Source organism: Oncorhynchus keta, unplaced genomic scaffold (assembly GCF_023373465.1).
Source record: "Oncorhynchus keta strain PuntledgeMale-10-30-2019 unplaced genomic scaffold, Oket_V2 Un_scaffold_3531_pilon_pilon, whole genome shotgun sequence".
Lineage (NCBI taxonomy): Eukaryota > Metazoa > Chordata > Actinopteri > Salmoniformes > Salmonidae > Oncorhynchus > Oncorhynchus keta.
This window is the reverse complement of record NW_026290920.1, coordinates 2,210,966-2,236,386: the sequence shown is the minus strand read 5'-3', so window position 1 is coordinate 2,236,386 and position 25,421 is coordinate 2,210,966. Positions and strand designations below refer to the sequence as shown.

Genomic DNA, 25,421 nt, shown 5'->3' with positions numbered 1-25,421 from the left:
TGGACTGGTTTCTGTGGTTATGCTAGGCAGAGAGATACTTTTGGACTTGTTTCTGCGGTTATGCTAGGCACAGAGATACTTTTGGACTTGTTTCTGCGGTTATGCTAGGCAAAGAGATACTTTTGGACTTGTTTCTGCGGTTATGCTAGGCAAAGAGATACTTTTGGACTTGTTTCTGCGGTTATGCTAGGCAAAGAGATACTTTTGGACTTGTTTCTGCGGTTATGCTAGGCAGAGAGATACTTTTGGACTGGTTTCTGCGGTTATGCTAAGCAGAGAGATACTTTTGGACTGGTTTCTGTGGTTATCCCAGGCAGAGAGATACTTTTGGACTGGTTTCTGCGGTTATACTAGGCAGAGAGATACTTTTGGACTGGTTTCTGTGGTTATGCTAGTCAGAGAGATACTTTTGGACTGGTTTCTGCGGTTATGCTAGGCAGAGAGATACTTTTGGACTGGTTTCTGCGGTTATGCTAAGCAGAGAGATACTTTTGGACTGGTTTCTGTGGTTATCCCAGGCAGAGAGATACTTTTGGACTGGTTTCTGCGGTTATACTAGGCAGAGAGATACTTTTGGACTGGTTTCTGTGGTTATGCTAGTCAGAGAGATACTTTTGGACTGGTTTCTGCGGTTATGCTAGGCAGAGAGATACTTTTGGACTGGTTTCTGTGGTTATGCTAGGCAGAGAGATACTTTTGATACTACTTTGGACTGGTTTCTGGCAGAGAGATACTTTTGGACTGGTTTCTGTGGTTATGCTAGGCAGAGAGATACTTTTGGACTGGTTTCTGTGGTTATGCTAGGCAGAGAGATACTTTTGGTTTGGGTTATCTAGGCGAGTTTTGGACTGGTTTTGGACTGGTTTATGGGTTATGCTAGGCAGAGAGATACTTTTGGACTGGTTTCTGTGGTTATACTAGGCAGAGAGATACTTTTGGACTGGTTTCTGCGGTTATACTAGGCAGAGAGATACTTTTGGACTGGTTTCTGTGGTTATGCTAGGCAGAGAGATACTTTTGGACTGGTTTCTGCGGTTATGCTAGGCAGAGAGATACTTTTGGACTGGTTTCTGCGGTTATGCTAGGCAGAGAGATACTTTTGGACTGGTTTCTGTGGTTATGCTAGGCAGAGAGATACTTTTGGACTGGTTTCTGCGGTTATGCTAGGCAGAGAGATACTTTTGGACTGGTTTCTGCGGTTATGCTAGGCAGAGAGATACTTTTGGACTGGTTTCTGTGGTTATGGTTTCTGTGGTTACTAGGCAGAGATACTTTTGGACTTTTGGACTGGTTTTTGGACTGGTTTCTGTGGTTATACTAGGCAGAGAGATACTTTTGGACTGGTTTCTGTGGTTATGCTAGGCAGAGAGATACTTTTTCTGGACTGGTTTTTGGACTGGTTTCTGCGGTTATGCTAGGCAGAGAGACTACTAGGCAGAGAGATTTTTGGACTGGTTTCTGGTTTCGGTTATGCTAGGCAGAGAGATACTTTTGGACTGGTTTCTGTGGTTATGCTAGGCAGAGAGATACTTTTGGACTGGTTTCTGCGGTTATGCTAGGCAGAGAGATACTTTTGGACTGGTTTCTGTGGTTATACTAGGCAGAGAGATACTTTTGGACTGGTTTCTGCGGTTATGCTAGGCAGAGAGATACTTTTGGACTGGTTTCTGTGGTTATGCTAGGCAGAGAGATACTTTTGGACTGGTTTCTGTGGTTATGCTAGGCAGAGAGATACTTTTGGACTGGTTTCTGTGGTTATACTAGGCAGAGAGATACTTTTGGACTGGTTTCTGCTAGGCAGTTATGGTTTCTGCTAGGCAGAGAGAGATACTTTTGGACTGGTTTCTGGTTTCTGTTTCTGGTTATGCTAGGCAGAGAGATACTTTTGGACTGGTTTCTGTGGTTATGCTAGGCAGAGAGATACTTTTGGACTGGTTTCTGCGGTTATGCTAGGCAGAGAGATACTTTTGGACTGGTTTCTGTGGTTATGCTAGGCAGAGACTGGTTTCTGTGGTTATACTTTTGGACTGGTTTCTGTGGTTATGCTAGGCAGAGAGATACTTTTGGACTGGTTTCTGTGGTTATGCTAGGCAGAGAGATACTTTTGGACTGGTTTCTGTGGTTATGCTAGGCAGAGAGATACTTTTGGTTTCTGCGGTTACTGGTTTCTGTGGTTATGCTAGGCAGAGAGATACTTTTGGACTGGTTTCTGTGGTTATGCTAGGCAGAGAGATACTTTTGGACTGGTTTCTGTTATGCTAGGCAGAGAGATACTTTTGGACTGGTTTCTGTGGTTATGGGCAGAGAGATACTTTTGGACTGGTTTCTGCGGTTATACTAGGCAGAGAGATACTTTTGGACTGGTTTCTGTGGTTATGGGCAGAGAGATTATGGTTTCTAGGCAGAGAGATACTTTTGGACTTGGCAGAGAGATTTCTGCGGTTATGCTAGGCAGAGAGATACTTTTGGACTGGTTTCTGCGGTTATGCTAGGCAGAGAGATACTTTTGGACTGGTTTCTGCGGTTATGCTAGGCAGAGAGATACTTTTGGACTGGTTTCTGCGGTTATGCTAGGCAGAGAGATACTTTTGGACTGGTTTCTGTGGTTATGCTAGGCAGAGAGATACTTTTGGACTGGTTTCTGTGGTTATGCTAGGCAGAGAGATACTTTTGGACTGGTTTCTGTGGTTATGCTAGGCAGAGAGATACTTTTGGACTGGTTTCTGTGGTTATACTAGGCAGAGAGATACTTTTGGACTGGTTTCTGCGGTTATGCTAGGCAGAGAGATACTTTTGGACTGGTTTCTGTGGTTATGCTAGGCAGAGAGATACTTTTGGACTGGTTTCTGTGGTTATGCTAGGCAGAGAGATACTTTTGGACTGGTTTCTGTGGTTATGCTAGGCAGAGAGATACTTTTGGACTGGTTTCTGCGGTTATGCTAGGCAGAGAGATACTTTTGGACTGGTTTCTGTGGTTATGCTAGGCAGAGAGATACTTTTGGACTGGTTTCTGCGGTTATGCTAGGCAGAGAGATACTTTTGGACTGGTTTCTGTGGTTATGCTAGGCAGAGAGATACTTTTGGACTGGTTTCTGCGGTTATGCTAGGCAGAGAGATACTTTTGGACTGGTTTCTGCGTAGTCAAGGCCTGAGTCGGTCATCCAGCCAGCCAGTCAGTTGGTCAGTCAGTTCCTTCAGTCAGTCCTCTTGTCATTGTGTTGGTCTCTGAGGAAGAAGGCAGGGCTAGTGACACAGCGGTAGCAGAGGGCTTGGGGTACGATGGCATACAGGGCGTTGACTAATAGAAAGACCAGCTGGCTGTCAGCGGGTACTCTGTAGGAGAACGGCGTCCGCGTGTGGAGAGATGCACCGATGTGGGAGAACTGGGCCTGAGGAGGAGAGAAGACAAGATAAGACAGAGAGAGTATAAAAACAAGAAGTGGAGGGGTAGAAAGAAAGAGGGAGAAGATGAGGAGAAAGAATGAAACATAAATGAAGGATCCGCTTTGACAATCTCAACATGAAAGCTGGAAGATACACTAGAAAAGCTGGATTTCTTGGTACGCATCTGGTATTCAGAAACATTTCTTCTATATACTGTACAAGCTACCATACGTCTTCTATGAACCCTGTACCATAGCATAGACCTACACTCTCCTGAGCTGTTCACTGTCATATTCTGTCAGTATCATGAGTGGAATATCTCTCCACTATCAATCTCTGAACTGGGCCTATTTCCCTGTAGCCTACTGCTGTCATTCCTAGCATGGAGAGGCATTGAAACAAGATGTATGAGCCTGTCTGTTTTCCTGCTTGTCTACCTGTCTACCTGCTTGTCTACCTGCTTGTCTACCTGTCTACCTGTCTGTCTACCTGTCTGTCTACCTGTCTGTCTGTCTGTCTGTCTGTCTGTCTGTCTGTCTGTCTGTCTGTCTGTCTGTCTGTCTGTCTGTCTGTCTGTCTGTCTGTCTGTCTGTCTGTCTGTCTGTCTGTCTGTCTGTCTGTCTGTCTGTCTGTCTGTCTGTCTGTCTGTCTGTCTGTCTGTCTGTCTGTCTGTCTGTCTGTCTGTCTGTCTGTCTACACACTCAACCTCTCTCTACCTCTATATTTAGCCTGGCTAGGCAACGTGCCTGCTGTGTCTAAAGATGGGCCCAGCTTTTGTCTCTCTTGGGACTGATGGCACAGGACAGCCTACTGGCTTCACAACAAAGCAATGGCAGCCAGTCACTGTATCATTTGCTGCTTCCAACTACACATGTGATCTTTAAATAAGCTTTAAGTCGTACACATACACACATTTTGAGCGATCAACCAATCAATCAACCAACCAATCAACCAAAATGTATTGTACCCAAAGGGAAATATGTCTGCAAGCAAGGTAAATCCACCTGAGAAAGAATGTGTCAGTCTAATGTCTATCTGTGTGTGACTAAAAGCTGATTCAATTCATCAAGACATGGTGTGATCAGTTGAATCAGGTGTGTTGTTTAGCACAATAATGGAACAAAAGCCTGCACACTGTGGGTCAGTTGCTTTAGCAAATATCACCAGTCCTTGGGGATGCATCAATACTGGCCATACACAGAGCCCTCCCTGAGCCCTTGTTAGAGAGAGTACCTTAGAAACCTGGGAATTTATAGCACTAATCAGACTGTGTGTGTGTGTGTGTGTGTGTGTGCGCACGCACTGGCCTCTGCAGTACGACAGCTTGTCCACAGGAAAACAGATGAGTTAACCATGTGCAGAGCCACAGTCATTCACATAATTTATCTAGGACAACACTGGAATTTGTATAGCTGAAATATGCCCTAGGTATAGATCTAGGATCCTCTCCCCCAACCCTAACTTTGACCTATAGTGGGGAAAATGCACAACTGACCCAAGATCAGCATGTAGGAAGGGGAACTTCACCCTACTTCTTTTGAAATAGTAATTTCATTCCAGTTATGTTTCTAGGCTCCCCACTCACCTGTGCTATTGCCCCAGAGTGGACCAGAGTGAGGTCAGGCATCCACTCACACCCAGGCACGAGCAGCCCGTAGAGCGCAATGATGTAGTACGGACCGGAGTAAAGCATGTTCACTATCATCTAGGACACAGCAGAGACATAATAGCCTGCGTTTAAACAGGCAGCAGAATTCTGATCTGTTTTCCACTAATTGGCCCTTTGACTAATCAGATCAGCTCTGAAAAATATGTGAAAAGATTTGATGTGATTGGTCCAAAAAAACAATTAGTGGAAAATAGATCAGAATTGGGCTGCCTGTGTAAACGCAGCTATAGAGGTTAAAAGGGGTCCTACTATATAGTTTGAGGTAAGTAGTGAGTCATGGGTAACTGCAAACATGGCGTGTGTCTGAAAGTGGGCGTGTCAACAGAAGTGGGAGGATTAACAGAAGTGGGTGTGTGGAAAGCAAATCAGCAAATAGGGCAGATTTGTTGCCACTCAAGACCTTTTTGTGTGGCTGATTGGGCGGCACGAGTCGATTGTTGATAACTGTAGCATTTTGGCTAAGACTAACCCTTTTCCTAACCTTAATCTCATTCTCCTAACCTGCCACGTTAATTATCCTAACCTGCCACGTTAATTATCCTAACCTGCCACGTTAATTATCCTAACCTGCCACGTTAATTATCCTAACCTGACACGTTAATTATCCTAACCTGACACGTTAATTATCCTAACCTGCCACGTTAATTATCCTAACCTGACACGTTAATTATCCTAACCTGACACGTTAATTATCCTAACCTGACACGTTAATTATCCTAACCTGACACGTTAATTATCCTAACCTGACACGTTAATTATCCTAACCTGACACGTTAATTATCCTAACCTGACAATTATCCTAACCTGTTAATTATCCTAACCTGACACGTTAATTATCCTAACCTGACACGTTAATTATCCTAACCTGACACGTTAATTATCCTAACCTGACACGTTAATTATCCTAACCTGACACGTTAATTATCCTAACCTGCCACGTTAATTATCCTAACCTGACACGTTAATTATCCTAACCTGACACGTTAATTATCCTAACCTGACACGTTAATTATCCTAACCTGACACGTTAATTATCCTAACCTGACACGTTAATTATCCTAACCTGCCAATTATCGTTAATTATCCTAACCTGACACAATTTATCCTAACCTGTTAATTATCCTAACCTGACACGTTAATTATCCTAACCTGACACGTTAATTATCCTAACCTGACACGTTAATTATCCTAACCTGACACGTTAATTATCCTAACCTGACATGTTAATTATCCTAACCTGACACACGTTAATTATCCTAACCTGACACGTGACACGTTAATTATCCTAACCTGACACGTTAATTATCCTAACCTGAATCCCCTGACACGTTAATTATCCTAACCTGCCACGTTAACCTTTAATTATCCTAACCTGCCACGTTAACCTTATCCTAACCTGCCACGTTAATTATCCTAACCTGCCACGTTAATTATCCTAACCTGCCACGTTAATTATCCTAACCTGACACGTTAATTATCCTAACCTGACACGTTAATTATCCTAACCTGACACGTTAATTATCCTAACCTGACACGTTAATTATCCTAACCTGACCGTTAATTATCCTAACCTGACACGTTAATTATCCTAACCTGACACGTTAATTATCCTAACCTGAACCTGACACGTTAATTATCCTAACCTGACACGTTAATTATCCTAACCTGACACGTTAATTATCCTAACCTGACACGTTAATTATCCTAACCTGACACGTTAATTATCCTAACCTGACACGTTAATTATCCTAACCTGACACGTTAATTATCCTAACCTGACACGTTAATTATCCTAACCTGACACGTTAATTATCCTAACCTGCCACGTTAATTATCCTAACCTGCCACGTTAATTATCCTAACCTGCCACGTTAATTATCCTAACCTGCCACGTTAATTATCCTAACCTGCCACGTTAATTATCCTAACCTGACACGTTAATTATCCTAACCTGACACGTTAATTATCCTAACCTGACACGTTAATTATCCTAACCTGACACGTTAATTATCCTAACCTGACACGTTAATTATCCTAACCTGACACGTTAATTATCCTAACCTGACACGTTAACCTTATCCTAACCTGACACGTTAATTATCCTAACCTGACACGTTAATTATCCTAACCTGACACGTTAATTATCCTAACCTGACACGTTAATTATCCTAACCTGACACGTTAATTATCCTAACCTGACACGTTAATTAACCTCCTAACCTAACCTGACACGTTAATTCCTAACCTCCTAACCTGACACGTTAATTATCCTAACCTGACACGTTAATTAATTATCCTAACCTGACACGTTAATTATCCTAACCTGACACGTTAATTATCCTAACCTGACACGTTAATTATCCTAACCTGACACGTTAATTATCCTAACCTGACACGTTAATTATCCTAACCTGACACGTTAATTATCCTAACCTGACACGTTAATTATCCTAACCTGACACGTTAATTATCCTAACCTGACACGTTAATTATCCTAACCTGACACGTTAATTATCCTAACCTGACACGTTAATTATCCTAACCTGACACGTTAATTATCCTAACCTGACACGTTAATTATCCTAACCTGACACGTTAATTATCCTAACCTGACCACGTTAATTATCCTAACCTGACACGTTAATTATCCTAACCTGATCACGTTAATTATCCTAACCTGACACGTTAATTATCCTAACCTGACACGTTAATTATCCTAACCTGACACGTTAATTATCCTAACCTGACCTGAATTATCCTACCTACACGTTTATCCTAACCTGACACGTTAATTATCCTAACCTGACACGTTAATTATCCTAACCTGACACGTTAATTATCCTAACCTGACACGTTAATTATCCTAACCTGACACGTTAATTATCCTAACCTGACACGTTAATCCTAACCTGCCACGTTAATTATTCTGCTAACCTGCCACGTTAATTCTGCTAACCTGACACGTTAATTATCCTAACCTGACACGTTAATTATCCTAACCTGACACGTTAATTATCCTAACCTGACACGTTAATTATCCTAACCTGACACGTTAATTATCCTAACCTGACACGTTAATTATCCTAACCTGACACGTTAATTATCCTAACCTGACACGTTAATTATCCTAACCTGACACGTTAATTATCCTAACCTGACACGTTAATTATCCTAACCTGCCACGTTAATTATCCTAACCTGCCACGTTAATTATCCTAACCTGCCACGTTAATTATCCTAACCTGACACGTTAATTATCCTAACCTGACACGTTAATTATCCTAACCTGACACGTTAATTATCCTAACCTGACACGTTAATTATCCTAACCTGACACGTTAATTATCCTAACCTGACACGTTAATTATCCTAACCTGACACGTTAATTATCCTAACCTGACACGTTAATTATCCTAACCTGACACGTTAATTATCCTAACCTGACACGTTAATTATCCTAACCTGCCACGTTAATTCTCCTAACCTGACACGTTAATTATCCTAACCTGACACGTTAATTATCCTAACCTGACACGTTAATTATCCTAACCTGACACGTTAATTATCCTAACCTGACACGTTAATTATCCTAACCTGACACGTTAATTATCCTAACCTGACACGTTATCCTAACCTCCACGTAACCTGCCACGTTAATTATCCTAACCTGACACGTTAATTATCCTAACCTGACACGTTAATTATCCTAACCTGCCACGTTAATTATCCTAACCTGCCACGTTAATTATCCTAACCTGCCACGTTAATTATCCTAACCTGCCACGTTAATTATCCTAACCTGCCACGTTAATTATCCTAACCTGCCACGTTAATTATCCTAACCTGACACACGTTAATTATCCTAACCTGACACGTTAAACCTTATCCTAACCTGCCACGTTAATTATCCTAACCTGACACGTTAATTATCCTAACCTGACACGTTAATTATCCTAACCTGCCACGTTAATTATCCTAACCTGCCACGTTAATTATCCTAACCTGCCACGTTAATTATCCTAACCTGCCACGTTAATTATCCTAACCTGCCACGTTAATTATCCTAACCTGACACGTTAATTATCCTAACCTGACACGTTAATTATCCTAACCTGACACGTTAATTATCCTAACCTGACACGTTAATTATCCTAACCTGACACGTTAATTATCCTAACCTGTTAATTATCCTAACCTGACACGTTAATTATCCTAACCTGACACGTTAATTATCCTAACCTGACACGTTAATTATCTAACCTGACACGTTAATTATCCTAACCTGACACGTTAATTATCCTAACCTGACACGTTAATTATCCTAACCTGACACGTTAATTATCCTAACCTGACACGTTAATTATCCTAACCTGACACGTTAATTATCCTAACCTGACACGTTAATTATCCTAACCTGACACGTTAATTATCCTAACCTGACACGTTAATTATCCTAACCTGACACGTTAATTATCCTAACCTGACACGTTAATTATCCTAACCAGACACGTTAATTATCCTAACCTGACACGTTAATTCTCCTAACCTGCCACGTTAATTATCCTAACCTGCCACGTTAATTCTCCTAACCTGCCACGTTAATTATCCTAACCTGACACGTTAATTCTCCTAACCTGCCACGTTAATTCTCCTAACCTACTATATTAATTCTCCTAACCTGCCACGTTAATTCTCCTAACCTACTATATTAATTCTCCTAACCTGCCACGTTAATTCTCCTAACCTGCCATGTTATTTATCCTAACCTGCCATGTTATTTATTCTAACTTGCCACATTAATTCTCCTAACCTGCCACGTTAATTCTCCTAACCTGCCACGTTAATTCTCCTAACCTACTATATTAATTCTCCTAACCTGCCACGTTAATTCTCCTAACCTACTATATTAATTCTCCTAACCTGCCACGTTAATTCTCCTAACCTGCCATGTTATTTATCCTAACCTGCCATGTTATTTATTCTAACTTGCCACGTTAATTCTCCTAACCTGCCACGTTAATTCTCCTAACCTGCCACATTAATTCTCCTAACCTGCCACGTTAATTCTCCTAACCTGCTACGTTAATTCTCATAACCTGCCACGTTAATTCTCCTAACCTGCTACGTTAATTCTCCTAACCTGCCACGTTAATTCTCCTAACCTGCCACGTTAATTCTCCTAACCTGCCACATTAATTCTCCTATCGTGCCACGTTAATTATTCTAACCTGCTACGTTAATTCTCATAACCTGCCATGTTAATTCTCCTAACCTGCCACGTTAATTCTCTTAACCTGCCATGTTAATTCTCCTAACCTGCCACGTTTATTCTCCTAACCTGCTACGTTAATTATTCTAACCCGCGGTGCACCTGGCTATGGCCGGTCTAACCGATAATGGAGCGCTGATGTTAAACCCATCGCTGTTAATCCACCTACTGATGTTAAACCCATCGCTGTTAATCCACCTACTGATGATAAACCCATCGCTGTTAATCCACCTACTGATGATAAACCCATCGCTGTTAATCCACCTACTGATGTTAAACCCATCGCTGTTAATCCACCTACTGATGTTAAACCCATCGCTGTTAATCCACCTACTGATGATAAACCCATCGCTGTTAATCCACCTACTGATGATAAACCCATCGCTGTTAATCCACCTACTGATGATAAACCCATCGCTGTTAATCCACCTACTGATGTTAAACCCATCACTGTTAATCCACCTACTGATGTTAAACCCATCGCTGTTAATCCACCTACTGATGTTAAACCCATCGCTGTTAATCCACCTACTGATGTTAAACCCATCGCTGTTAATCCACCTACTGATGTTAAACCCATCGCTATTAATCCACCTACTGATGTTAAACCCATCGCTGTTAATCCACCTACTGATGTTAAACCCATCGCTGTTAATCCACCTACTGATGATAAACCCATCGCTGTTAATCCACCTACTGATGTTAAACCCATCACTGTTAATCCACCTACTGATGTTAAACCCATCACTGTTAATCCACCTACTGATGTTAAACCCATCACTGTTAATCCACCTACTGATGTTAAACCCATCACTGTTAATCCACCTACTGATGTTAAACCCATCGCTGTTAATCCACCTACTGATGTTAAACCCATCGCTGTTAATCCACCTACTGATGTTAAACCCATCGCTGTTAATCCACCTACTGATGTTAAACCCATCGCTGTTAATCCACCTACTGATGATAAACCCATCGCTGTTAATCCACCTACTGATGTTAAACCCATCGCTGTTAATCCACCTACTGATGTTAAACCCATCGCTGTTAATCCACCTACTGATGTTAAACCCATCGCTGTTAATCCACCTACTGATGTTAAACCCATCACTGTTAATCCACCTACTGATGTTAAACCCATCGCTGTTAATCCACCGACTGATGTTAAACCCATCGCTGTTAATCCACCTACTGATGATAAACCCATCGCTGTTAATCCACCTACTGATGTTAAACCCATCGCTGTTAATCCACCTACTGATGTTAAACCCATCGCTGTTAATCCACCTACTAATGATAAACCCATCGCTGTTAATCCACCTACTGATGATAAACCCATCGCTGTTAATCCACCTACTGATGTTAAACCCATCGCTGTTAATCCACCTACTGATGTTAAACCCATCGCTGTTAATCCACCTACTGATGTTAAACCCATCGCTGTTAATCCACCTACTGATGTTAAACCCATCGCTGTTAATCCACCTATGTTAAACCCATCGAATCCACCTACTGATGTTAAACCCATCGCTGTTAATCCACCTACTGATGTTAAACCCATCGCTGTTAATCCACCTACTGATGTTAAACCCATCGCTGTTAATCCACCTACTGATGTTAAACCCATCGCTGTTAATCCACCTACTGATGTTAAACCCATCGCTGTTAATCTGTTAATCCACCTACTGATGTTAAACCCATCGCTGTTAATCCACCTACTGATGTTAAACCCATCGCTGTTAATCCACCTACTGATGTTAAACCCATCGCTGTTAATCCACCTACTGATGATAAACCCATCGCTGTTAATCCACCTACTGATGTTAAACCCATCGCTGTTAATCCACCTACTGATGATAAACCCATCGCTGTTAATCCACCTACTGATGTTAAACCCATCGCTGTTAATCCACCTACTGATGTTAAACCCATCACTGTTAATCCACCTACTGATGTTAAACCCATCGCTGTTAATCCACCTACTGATGATAAACCCATCGCTGTTAATCCACCTACTGATGATAAACCCATCGCTGTTAATCCACCTACTGATGTTAAACCCATCGCTGTTAATCCACCTACTGATGTTAAACCCATCGCTGTTAATCCTCCTACTGATGTTAAACCCATCGCTGTTAATCCACCTACTGATGATAAACCCATCGCTGTTAATCCACCTACTGATGTTAAACCCATCGCTGTTAATCCACCTACTGATGTTAAACCCATCACTGTTAATCCACCTACTGATGTTAAACCCATCACTGTTAATCCACCTACTGATGTTAAACCCATCGCTGTTAATCCACCTACTGATGTTAAACCCATCGCTGTTAATCCACCTACTGATGATAAACCCATCGCTGTTAATCCACCTACTGATGTTAAACCCATCACTGTTAATCCACCTACTGATGTTAAACCCATCACTGTTAATCCACCTACTGATGTTAAACCCATCACTGTTAATCCACCTACTGATGATAAACCCATCGCTGTTAATCCACCTACTGATGTTAAACCCATCACTGTTAATCCACCTACTGATGATAAACCCATCGCTGTTAATCCACCTACTGATGTTAAACCCATCGCTGTTAATCCACCTACTGATGTTAAACCCATCGCTGTTAATCCACCTACTGATGTTAAACCCATCACTGTTAATCCACCTACTGATGATAAACCCATCGCTGTTAATCCACCTACTGATGTTAAACCCATCACTGTTAATCCACCTACTGATGATAAACCCATCGCTGTTAACCTACCACCTACCTACTGATGTTAAACCCATCGCTGTTAATCCACCTACTGATGTTAAACCCATCGCTGTTAATCCACCTACTGATGTTAAACCCATCGCTGTTAATCCACCTACTGATGATAAACCCATCGCTGTTAATCCACCTACTGATGTTAAACCCATCGCTGTTAATCCACCTACTGATGTTAAACCCATCACTGTTAATCCACCTACTGATGTTAAACCCATCGCTGTTAATCCACCTACTGATGTTAAACCCATCGCTGTTAATCCACCTACTGATGATAAACCCATCGCTGTTAATCCACCTACTGATGTTAAACCCATCACTGTTAATCCACCTACTGATGTTAAACCCATCGCTGTTAATCCACCTACTGATGATAAACCCATCGCTGTTAATCCACCTACTGATGTTAAACCCATCACTGTTAATCCACCTACTGATGATAAACCCATCGCTGTTAATCCACCTACTGATGTTAAACCCATCGCTGTTAATCCACCTACTGATGTTAAACCCATCGCTGTTAATCCACCTACTGATGATAAACCCATCGCTGTTAATCCACCTACTGATGTTAAACCCATCGCTGTTAATCCACCTACTGATGTTAAACCCATCGCTGTTAATCCACCTACTGATGTTAAACCCATCACTGTTAATCCACCTACTGATGATAAACCCATCGCTGTTAATCCACCTACTGATGTTAAACCCATCACTGTTAATCCACCTACTGATGATAAACCCATCGCTGTTAATCCACCTACTGATGTTAAACCCATCGCTGTTAATCCACCTACTGATGTTAAACCCATCGCTGTTAATCCACCTACTGATGTTAAACCCATCGCTGTTAATCCACCTACTGATGTTAAACCTGTTAATCCACCTACTGATGTTAAACCCCATCGCTGTTAATCCACTACTGATGATAAACCCATCGCTGTTAATCCACCTACTGATGTTAAACCCATCGCTGTTAATCCACCTACTGATGTTAAACCCATCGCTGTTAATCCACCTACTGATGATAAACCCATCCTGTTAATCCACCTACTGATGTTAAACCCATCGCTGTTAATCCACCTACTGATGTTAAACCCATCGCTGTTAATCCACCTACTGATGTTAAACCCATCGCTGTTAATCCACCTACTGATGTTAAACCCATCACTGTTAATCCACCTACTGATGTTAAACCCATCGCTATTAATCCACCTACTGATGTTAAACCCATCGCTGTTAATCCACCTACTGATGTTAAACCCATCGCTGTTAATCCACCTACTGATGATAAACCCATCGCTGTTAATCCACCTACTGATGTTAAACCCATCGCTGTTAATCCACCTACTGATGTTAAACCCATCGCTGTTAATCCACCTACTGATGTTAAACCCATCGCTGTTAATCCACCTACTGATGTTAAACCCATCACTGTTAATCCACCTACTGATGTTAAACCCATCGCTGTTAATCCACCTACTGATGTTAAACCCATCGCTGTTAATCCACCTACTGATGATAAACCCATCGCTGTTAATCCACCTACTGATGTTAAACCCATCGCTGTTAATCCACCTACTGATGTTAAACCCATCGCTGTTAATCCACCTACTGATGTTAAACCCATCGCTGTTAATCCACCTACTGATGTTAAACCCATCGCTGTTAATCCACCTACTGATGTTAAACCCATCGCTGTTAATCCACCTACTGATGTTAAACCCATCGCTGTTAATCCACCTACTGATGTTAAACCCATCGCTGTTAATCCACCTACTGATGTTAAACCCATCGCTGTTAATCCACCTACTGATGTTAAACCCATCGCTGTTAATCCACCTACTGATGTTAAACCCATCGCTGTTAATCCACCTACTGATGTTAAACCCATCGCTGTTAATCCACCTACTGATGTTAAACCCATCACTGTTAATCCACCTACTGATGTTAAACCCATCGCTGTTAATCCACCTACTGATGTTAAACCCATCACTGTTAATCCACCTACTGATGTTAAACCCATCGCTGTTAATCCACCTACTGATGTTAAACCCATCGCTGTTAATCCACCTACTGATGTTAAACCCATCGCTGTTAATCCACCTACTGATGTTAAACCCATCGCTGTTAATCCACCTACTGATGTTAAACCCATCACTGTTAATCCACCTACTGATGTTAAACCCATCACTGTTAATCCACCTACTGATGTTAAACCCATCGCTGTTAATCCACCTACTGATGTTAAACCCATCACTGTTAATCCACCTACTGATGTTAAACCCATCACTGTTAATCCACCTACTGATGTTAAACCCATCGCTGTTAATCCACCTACTGATGTTAAACCCATCGCTGTTAATCCACCTACTGATGTTAAACCCATCGCTGTTAATCCACCTACTGATGTTAAACCCATCGCTGTTAATCCACCTACTGATGTTAAACCCATCGCTGTTAATCCACCTACTGATGTTAAACCCATCGCTGTTAATCCACCTACTGATGTTAAACCCATCACTGTTAATCCACCTACTGATGTTAAACCCATCGCTGTTAATCCACCTACTGATGATAAACCCATCGCTGTTAATCCACCTACTGATGATAAACCCATCGCTGTTAATCCACCTACTGATGTTAAACCCATCGCTGTTAATCCACCTACTGATGTTAAACCCATCGCTGTTAATCCACCTACTGATGTTAAACCCATCGCTGTTAATCCACCTACTGATGTTAAACCCATCGCTGTTAATCCACCTACTGATGTTAAACCCATCGCTGTTAATCCACCTACTGATGTTAAACCCATCGCTGTTAATCCACCTACTGATGTTAAACCCATCGCTGTTAATCCACCTACTGATGTTAAACCCATCGCTGTTAATCCACCTACTGATGTTAAACCCATCGCTGTTAATCTGTTAATCCACCTACTGATGTTAAACCCATCGCTGTTAATCCACCTACTGATGTTAAACCCATCACTGTTAATCCACCTACTGATGTTAAACCCATCCACCACCTACTGATGTTAAACCCATCGCTGTTAATCCACCTACTGATGTTAAACCCATCGCTGTTAATCCACCTACTGATGTTAAACCCATCGCTGTTAATCCACCTACTGATGTTAAACCCATCGCTGTTAATCCACCTACTGATGTTAAACCCATCGCTGTTAATCCACCTACTGATGTTAAACCCATCGCTGTTAATCCACCTACTGATGTTAAACCCATCGCTGTTAATCCACCTACTGATGTTAAACCCATCACTGTTAATCCACCTACTGATGTTAAACCCATCCCATCGCTGTTAATCCACCTACTGATGTTAAACCCATCGCTGTTAATCCACCTACTGAAACCCATGTTAAACCTACTGATCACTGTTAATCCACCTACTGATGTTAAACCCATCGCTACTGATGTTAAACCATCGCTGTTAATCCACCTACTGATGTTAAACCCATCGCTGTTAATCCACCTACTGATGTTAAACCCATCGCTGTTAATCCACCTACTGATGTTAAACCCATCGCTGTTAATCCACCTACTGATGTTAAACCCATCACTGTTAATCCACCTACTGATGTTAAACCCATCGCTGTTAATCCACCTACTGATGTTAAACCCATCACTGTTAATCCACCTACTGATGTTAAACCCATCGCTGTTAATCCACCTACTGATGTTAAACCCATCGCTGTTAATCCACCTACTGATGTTAAACCCATCGCTGTTAATCCACCTACTGATGTTAAACCCATCGCTGTTAAACCCATCCACCTACTGATGATAAACCCATCGCTTAATCCACCTACTGTTAAACCACCTAATCTACTGATGATAAACCCATCGCTGTTAATCCACCTACTGATGTTAAACCCATCGCTGTTAATCCACCTACTGATGTTAAACCCTGATCCCATCGCTGTTAATCCACCTACTGATGTTAAACCCATGAAACCCATGTTAAACCCATCGCTGTTAATCCACCTACTGATGTTAAACCCTGTTAATCCACCTTACTGATGTTAAACCCATCGCTGTTAATCCACCTACTGATGTTAAACCCATCGCTGTTAATCCACCTACTGATGTTAAACCCATCACTGTTAATCCACCTACTGATGTTAAACCCATCGCTGTTAATCCACCTACTGATGTTAAACCCATCGCTGTTAATCCACCTACTGATGTTAAACCCATCGCTGTTAATCCACCTAAACTGATGTTAAACCCAATCCACCTACTGTTAATCCACCTACTGATGTTAAACCCATCGCTGTTAATCCACCTACTGATGTTAAACCCATCGCTGTTAATCCACCTACTGATGTTAAACCCATCGCTGTTAATCCACCTACTGATGTTAAACCCATCACTGTTAATCCACCTACTGATGTTAAACCCATCACTGTTAATCCACCTACTGATGTTAAACCCATCGCTGTTAATCCACCTACTGATGTTAAACCCATCGCTGTTAATCCACCTACTGATGTTAAACCCATCAATCCACCTACTGATTAAACCCATCACTGTTAATCCACCTACTGATGATAAACCCATCGCTGTTAATCCACCTACTGATGTTAAACCCATCGCTGTTAATCCACCTACTGATGATAAACCCATCGCTGTTAATCCACCTACTGATGTTAAACCCATCGCTGTTAATCCACCTACTGATGTTAAACCCATCGCTGTTAATCCACCTACTGATGTTAAACCCATCGCTGTTAATCCACCTACTGATGATAAACCCATCACTGTTAATCCACCTACTGATGTTAAACCCATCCCATCACTGTTAATCCACCTACTGATGTTAAACCCATCACTGTTAAACCTACTGATCCCATCTGTTAATCCACCTACTGATGTTAAACCCATCGCTGTTAATCCACCTACTGATGTTAAACCCATCGCTGTTAATCCACCTACTGATGTTAAACCCATCGCTGTTAATCCACCTACTGATGTTAAACCCATCGCTGTTAATCCACCTACTGATGATAAACCCATCACTGTTAATCCACCTACTGATGTTAAACCCATCGCTGTTAATCCACCTACTGATGTTAAACCCATAAAAACCCATCGCTGTTAATCCACCTACTGATGTTAAACCCATCGCTGTTAATCCACCTACTGATGTTAAACCCATCCTGTTAATCCACCTACTGATGTTAAACCCATCGCTGTTAATCCACCTACTGATGTTAAACCCATCGCTGTTAATCCACCTACTGATGATAAACCCATCACTGTTAATCCACCTACTGATGTTAAACCCATCGCTGTTAATCCACCTACTGATGTTAAACCCATCACTGTTAATCCACCTACTGATGTTAAACCCATCGCTGTTAATCCACCTACTGATGTTAAACCCATCGCTGTTAATCCACCTACTGATGTTAAACCCATCGCTGTTAATCCACCTACTGATGATGTTAAACCCATCGCTGTTAATCCACCTACTGATGTTAAACCCATCGCTGTTAATCCACCTACTGATGTTAAACCCATCGCTGTTAATCCACCTACTGATGTTAAACCCATCGCTGTTAATCCACCTACTGATGTTAAACCCATCGCTGTTAATCCACCTACTGATGTTAAACCCATCAATCCACCTACTGTTAAACCCATCCACCTACTGATGTTAAACCCATCGCTGTTAATCCACCTAATCCACCTACTGATGTTAAACCCATCGCTGTTAATCCACCTACTGATGTTAAACCCATCGCTGTTAATCCACCTACTGATGTTAAACCCATCGCTGTTAATCCACCTACTGATGTTAAACCCATCGCTGTTAATCCACCTACTGATGTTAAACCCATTTAAACCCATCACTGTTAATCCACCTACTGATGTTAAACCCATCACTGTTAATCCACCTACTGATGTTAAACCCATCACTGTTAATCTGTTAATCCACCCACCTACTGATGTTAAACCCATCACTGTTAATCCACCTACTGATGTTAAACCCATCGCTGTTAATCCACCTACTGATGTTAAACCCATCACTGTTAATCCACCTACTGATGTTAAACCCATCGCTGTTAATCCACCTACTGATGTTAAACCCATCGCTGTTAATCCACCTACTGATGTTAAACCCATCGCTGTTAATCCACCTACTGATGTTAAACCCATCGCTGTTAATCCACCTACTGATGTTAAACCCATCGCTGTTAATCCACCTACTGATGTTAAACCCAAAGTCAAGCTGTTTATATATTCTATGTGCTAGTCTATCTGCTGTGTAGATCCTACTAAAGCATTAGGAGAAATCAGCAGGTCTCCATCCCATATGAACGTAAAGGTTGACACCGTCTCATCCGATCTAATGATTTGACGGTGCTATATTTCTCTTGCTAAGACACCTGCTTTGTTAGCTAACTCCCATAAGTGAAAATACATTTAAACTTTTCTTTAACAATTTCCGTGAGGAAAAACTTAACTTTAACAAGACATTTAGTATTAAACAGCGAGCGACACGCACCACATGCAAATGCAATCAAGAGTTAAAGTATCAAAGCGTCCGTTATTTAGAATGTGGGGCTGTGTTTGGTTTACAGCTGTTTTAGTGAGAGGAAAATATCCCCTCTATTTTAGACATGACAAACGTATGAGTCCATCATCCATATAACAGTGTGCTCCATGGCTTGGCCTTTCCATTACTTACCTGTATTTTAGGATAAGACGAGGGGTCCTTCAGGTAAGGCTCATATAGCTGTGTGTACTCCTGACACCACTCTGTCGGGCAGTCCAGGGCCACCTAGGCCAGACACTGTTCAATGAGTGTTACATCAGACCCAGTTGTAAACAGTTAAATGGGCCTCAATCCTTTCTTCAGCAATGAGTATAACTATAATGATCCTTTTGTAACAGAAGCTTTTATTCAGCTCAGAGTGACATTCAGTACCATGCTCTAACATTTTCATCCATCATCCTTCTCAGGTAGTTTTTACCTTTATTTAACCATTTAACCTTTATTTAACCCTCTTTTGCGAGGGGAACATGGCAGCCGCCACGGTAACCCATAGATCCATTAGAAGTACAACTGGCTGGCATCTGTAGTTTGGCAATGTCTCTGTGGTTCTTACCAGGCCTCTGAAGACACAGAAAAATGTAGCAGGGACGAGGTAGATGACAAACAGAAAGTCTAGGGGCCTCTCCACTAGCGTAGTCCTCTGGGCCTCAATGATACTCTGACAGAAGAAATACACCAACATCAGCAATGTCTCTCTGTTTTAATGGATAGTGATATTGCTCAAGTCAGGATTTGTAGCTCGATGTGTGCACACCAAAAAAGCTTTGCAGGATTGAGTGAACAAAATAAAATAAAAAATAGCTTCAGATTGAAATGCTTCAGAATGACAAGAAAACATTTAGTCAAAAAACACTTGGCCTCTGCAAGAGGAGCCAATTCCCATTGAATTGTCTAATAATATCTGGGAACATCTATTTTTACTTTGGCATCTTTAACCAAATTCCCTGATGGTCAATCATGGTGGATGTAAACAAGTAGGCTTGTTACTGATAAATGGAGACTGACTATGTCCCTTGCAGTGTTACATTATAGCATCTGGTTACAATGCAATATTGTATGACCTTTGACCCTGAAGGATTGGGCTCTTACCATTGTCCGAGCCTGTCTGGTGGTGGACTGGCTGAAGACGCGGAAGCAGGCCCACACCGACACCACGACGCAGAGCATGTGGACCAGGAACAGGGGGCTCAGCTGGGTACCATACTTCCCTGGTGGGGAGAGATCAAAAAGCATGTGTGAAAATAATGTTCCTCTCTGAGGATAGACAATACATGGTCTGTCTGTACAGGGGTAAATCTCACTAGATCTGTGTGAAAATAATGTTCCTCTCTGAGGATAGACAATACATGGTCTGTCTGTACAGGGGTAAATCTCACTAGATCTGTGTGAAAATAATGTTCCTCTCTGAGGATAGACAATACATGGTCTGTCTGTACAGGGGTAAATCTCACTAGATCTGTGTGAAAATAATGTTCCTCTCTGAGGATAGACAATACATGGTCTGTCTGTACAGGGGTAAATCTCACTAGATCTGTGTGAAAATAATGTTCCTCTCTGAGGATAGACAATACATGGTCTGTCTGTACAGGGGTAAATCTCACTAGATCCGTGCTGAGACTGATTTGCATTGTGTTCAGGGATAAAGCATATCAGCCATGCATGTTCAATAAAGTAACGGTCTAATTTGATCCATTCGTTTGAGTGCACCCACCCACAACATTTCCAGGAATGTAGACGATGACGCGCATGAGAATGGACCCCACCCAGTACAGGCCGATGGCTCTGTAGCTTGCCCTGCAAAGACAGGCAACACACACATCACAACACACACAACACAGACATCACACATCATTACTGTGGCTCCTTGTTGTAGCCCATAACTAGGACCTCTATGAGCTCTGGTCAGAATTAGTGCACTACACTATATCACTTTCTCACTCATCATTTTTTACCATTCATTCAGGATTATCCGTAATCAGGGTAGAATCCACATTCATGTAAAAAATATACTTCTATTCTTAATTACAATAAAAGTGACTCCAAAATAATACAATACATTATTTACCATTAATTGATATTGGGCACAAAATAATCTGAAACACAACCAAAAACAAAGAGCAAATGCATCCAACAAATGTGTAGAGTCACAAGCTTGATGTAGTCATTACATGCTATGAATATGGGACCAAAAGTTAACTTGTCCCAATACATTTGGTCCCCTAATGTCAGGGGACTATGTACAAAATGTCATTTAATTTCTAAACAATTCACCCAATATGGATGAAAATATCCTAAAAGGAAAGCTAGCAGTATGTACTTTAACCTATCATTTCAAATCCAAATTGCTGGAGTACAGAGCCAAAACAACAGCAAATTAGTCAAATGTCCCAAAACTTTTGGAGCTCACTGTGTATAATATGGCACCCCAAGTCATCATGTCTGATACTGACATGGGTTATGTCTGTTAATGTGAGCATGAGCTACAGGCTGAGACAACCTCATAATAAGGACTTATTAAGGAGTTATTACACCCAGATATGTACAGTTCAGTGGTATTTGCTATCAATGTAAATGTATGATTATTTCAGCTTCCTTACCTTTAAAGACTTTTTATAAACTGAGTTGGGTCGAGCCCTGAATGCTGATTGGCTGGCAGCCGTGGTATATCAGACCGAATACCACAGGTATGACAAAACATTTATTTTTACTGCTAATTACGTTGGTAACCAGTTTATAATAGCAATAAGGCAACCCAGGGGTTTGTGGTATATGACCAATATACTACGGCTAAGGGCTGTATCCAGGCACTATGCGTTGCGTTGTGCGTAAGAACAGCCCTTAGCCGTGGTATATTGGCCATATACCACACCTCCTCAAGCCTTATTGCTTAAATAAACTCCATTAAACGTATTTATATAGTCTTAACGATTCCATTGCACTTATTTGTATGGTCTTAACTTTGTGTGAGCATGAGCCAAAGGCTGAGGCAACCTAATAAGGACTTATTTAGGAGTTATTACCCCCAGATAAATACAGTTGAATGGTAGTTACTATCAATGTAAATATATGTAGGGCAACAGGTAGCCTAGTGGTTAGAGCATTAGGCCAGTAACTGAAAGGTTGCTAGATCGAATCCCCGAGCTGACAAGGTAAAAATTGGTTGTTCTGCCCCTGAACAAGACAGTTAACCCAATGTTCCTAGGCCGTCATTGTAAATAAGGATTTGTTCTTAACTGACTTGCCTAGTTAAATGAATAAAACATGGATTGTTTTAGCTTCCTTACCTATATGGCCTTTATAGACTCCATTGAACTTACTTATACAGTCTTAACAGATTCCTTTGAACTTACTTATATAGTCTTAACAGATTCCATTGAACTTACTTATACAGTCTTAACAGATTCCATTAAACTTACTTATACAGTCTTAACAGATTCCATTGAACTTACTTATACAGTCTTAACAGATTCCATTAAACTTACTTATATAGTCTTAACAGATTCCATTAAACTTACTTATATAGTCTTAACAGATTCCATTGAACTTACTTATACAGTCTTAACAGATTCCATTAAACTTACTTATATAGTCTTAACAGATTCCATTAAACTTACTTGTACAGTCTTAACAGATTCCATTGAACTTACTTATACAGTCTTAACAGATTCCATTGAACTTACTTATACAGTCTTAACAGACTCACTTAAATGTTATTTTTCTAAACCTCTTTGGATGTGTCTCCTAAAGGGCTATAAAGTCATTGTAAAGCACATACCCCCAGGTTATAGCTGCAACCATGTGCAGGTACATGAGATAGTGGACACATCCATCCCAATAGGAGATCATGTGTCCATGGGCCGTGTTAATGTAGGGGTCTGCCTGTAATGAACATGATTAAGGTATAAAGATATATTACTATAACACTGTTAAAGTCTGCTTTCATTGGGTTCTTCATTGCATGGGACAGTTTTCAGTTTTCATTTCATTATTCAGTGGCATGGACTGTAGGTAGTGTGTGTGTGTGTGTGTGTGTGTGTGTGTGTGTGTGTGTGTGTGTGTGTGTGTGTGTGTGTGTGTGTGTGTGTGTGTGTGTGTGTGTGTGTGTGTGTGTGTGTGTGTGTGTGTGTGTGCATGTGTGTGGGGGGGGTCTATACACGCGTCTATTAAGTCCATGTATGTCTGTCCGTCCGTGTGTGTGCATGCGCCCGTGTGTGTGCCACAGGGATGTTTACTTGCATTTTTGAGATAAAAGGTGATGAAACCATCGATGATACTGTCCTGCTCCAGACCAATGATCAGGTTTACCACACTCAGGAATGCATACACTGCAAACACTGGCAGAGCAAGAGAACACTGAATAATACAGTTCTATTTTACTTTACTTATTCTAGTTATTCTAGTCATTTAGCAGATGCTCTTACAATCAGTTCCTTCAATTAACAAACACAAAACAAAATCATAGCAAAGTAAACATTCAAAAATCAGCTAAATGAGTGGTCTAGTGTGCGTAGCAAAGACAGGTACAACAGCGAAGTTAGAGCCCGTTGTGGCTCAGTTGGTAGAGCAGAGCGCTTGTAACACCAGGTCCAGGATCGTGGGTTTTCCATTCCCACTGGGGCCTCCCATATCAAAATGTATGCATGCATGTAAGTCACTTTGGATAGACTGTATGTATATAAAAACTAGCCTAAACCTACAAGTCTTAGTTAAAATAGAGAATACCTGCATGGGAAAATACTGGGGAATGTAGAGGAAAACGAGCCTAAACCTACAAGTCTTAGTTAAAATAGAGAATACCTGCATGGGAAAACACTGGGGAATGTAGAGGAAAACACTGTAAACTCTCACCATAGAATAGAGGGTCTTTGGGTGCCTTCTTCTTGAATAGAAAGCATGCAGATATAGCCAAGATAAGAACAGTTGTAGATCCAGCGAAAAAGACTGTCTCAATGCTAGACATAAAAAATACTCAATTAATTAGGCCTAACCAGAAATAACCTGCTAAGAATCAAATCAACTAGGACACATATTACTAATGCTTTTAAACTAGATTGCATACAAGACTGCATACAAAACTACTAGGCTATAGCATCATCCACTATCTAGCATTATAATGTTTATTAACGGCTCCAGTAAAACACATGACAACTATATTATCGACAATATCCCTACTCACCTGTTAGTGTAGATCAGAGTGTTGAAGAAAAATGAAATGGGTATTGATGTCAAGGACAAGATAAAAACTCCCGTCCCAGCAGACGCGTGCATTGCTCTATTTACACTGTCGACGCGCATAAATAATTATTTGTTACTGAAAATAAAACACAAAATTATATCTGTTAAAAACCATTAGAACATGTGCTCAATACATTTGTATTGGGCGCGTGCTGCGCCGTACTGCTATTCTGCCAGCACCCTGTGCGCATCTCAATCGTATAATAAGGCTTCCTTCTCTCCCTGCCTAATTAACAATGCAGAAGTCGGGAAACCTAGGCTTAGGTTATCTGCTTTTACCTATCCATGTGTCACAGGTCAGTATGGATGAAGAGAAGGGAGCAAGGAGAGGAAGCGACTGCAAAGCATTGAGATCCCCTTTCCTATGACGCTAAATTCTATTCTGACTGCTGTCGTCGACTCATGATCCGACAAGTGGAGTTCACGTCCCTGAACATGACACGTGATCAATGGCATTTTATCATGTACATTTTGGTTGGGGCAAACAAAATGTAAAAAAGTG

General features: G+C 41.3%; 1 protein-coding gene and 1 long non-coding RNA gene across 5 annotated transcripts; both read right to left on the bottom strand.

The window, feature by feature from the left end:
* Positions 1 to 2,616: 2,616 nt before the first annotated feature.
* Positions 2,617 to 25,421, bottom strand: LOC118378210 (transmembrane 6 superfamily member 1-like). 3 transcript variants are annotated; one of them, XM_052515994.1, is made up of 10 exons: positions 24,861 to 25,421; positions 24,533 to 24,636; positions 23,917 to 24,018; positions 23,460 to 23,559; positions 21,396 to 21,478; positions 20,774 to 20,892; positions 20,238 to 20,342; positions 19,817 to 19,909; positions 4,970 to 5,089; positions 2,617 to 3,389 (listed from the first exon to the last, which is right to left on the bottom strand). In XM_052515994.1, the coding sequence occupies exons 1-10, from the start codon at positions 24,977 to 24,979 to the stop codon at positions 3,195 to 3,197; spliced, it is 1,140 nt and encodes a 379-aa protein (XP_052371954.1). In that variant the 5' UTR covers positions 24,980 to 25,421; the 3' UTR covers positions 2,617 to 3,194. The 3 variants fall into 3 exon arrangements, with proteins under 3 accessions (XP_052371954.1, XP_052371956.1, XP_052371957.1); XM_052515996.1 differs by lacking the exons at positions 23,460 to 23,559; positions 23,917 to 24,018 and having other exon boundaries at positions 24,861 to 25,358; XM_052515997.1 differs by lacking the exons at positions 23,460 to 23,559; positions 23,917 to 24,018; positions 24,861 to 25,421 and having other exon boundaries at positions 24,533 to 24,843.
* On the bottom strand, positions 5,096 to 9,100 carry LOC127928723 (uncharacterized). 2 transcript variants are annotated; one of them, XR_008132004.1, is made up of 7 exons: positions 8,990 to 9,100; positions 8,765 to 8,896; positions 8,208 to 8,317; positions 6,873 to 6,916; positions 6,472 to 6,537; positions 5,643 to 5,730; positions 5,096 to 5,598 (listed from the first exon to the last, which is right to left on the bottom strand). It is a non-coding gene; the product is annotated as an uncharacterized LOC127928723 (long non-coding RNA). The 2 variants fall into 2 exon arrangements; XR_008132003.1 differs by lacking the exon at positions 5,643 to 5,730 and adding an exon at positions 5,941 to 6,116 and having other exon boundaries at positions 6,895 to 7,004; positions 8,230 to 8,317.

What these genes read in the sequence shown, in the direction of transcription:
- LOC118378210 (XM_052515994.1), bottom strand. Translation starts at nt 24,979, where the DNA reads ATGCGCGTCGACAGTGTAAATAGAGCAATGCACGCGTCTGCTGGGACG. An exon ending in CTTTTATCTCAAAAATGCAA is followed by an intron (nt 23,560 to 23,916) that starts GTAAACATCCCT and finishes CATTACAGGCAG; the next exon opens with ACCCCTACATTAACACGGCC. An exon ending in CCAGACAGGCTCGGACAATG is followed by an intron (nt 20,343 to 20,773) that starts GTAAGAGCCCAA and finishes TTCTTCTGTCAG; the next exon opens with AGTATCATTGAGGCCCAGAG.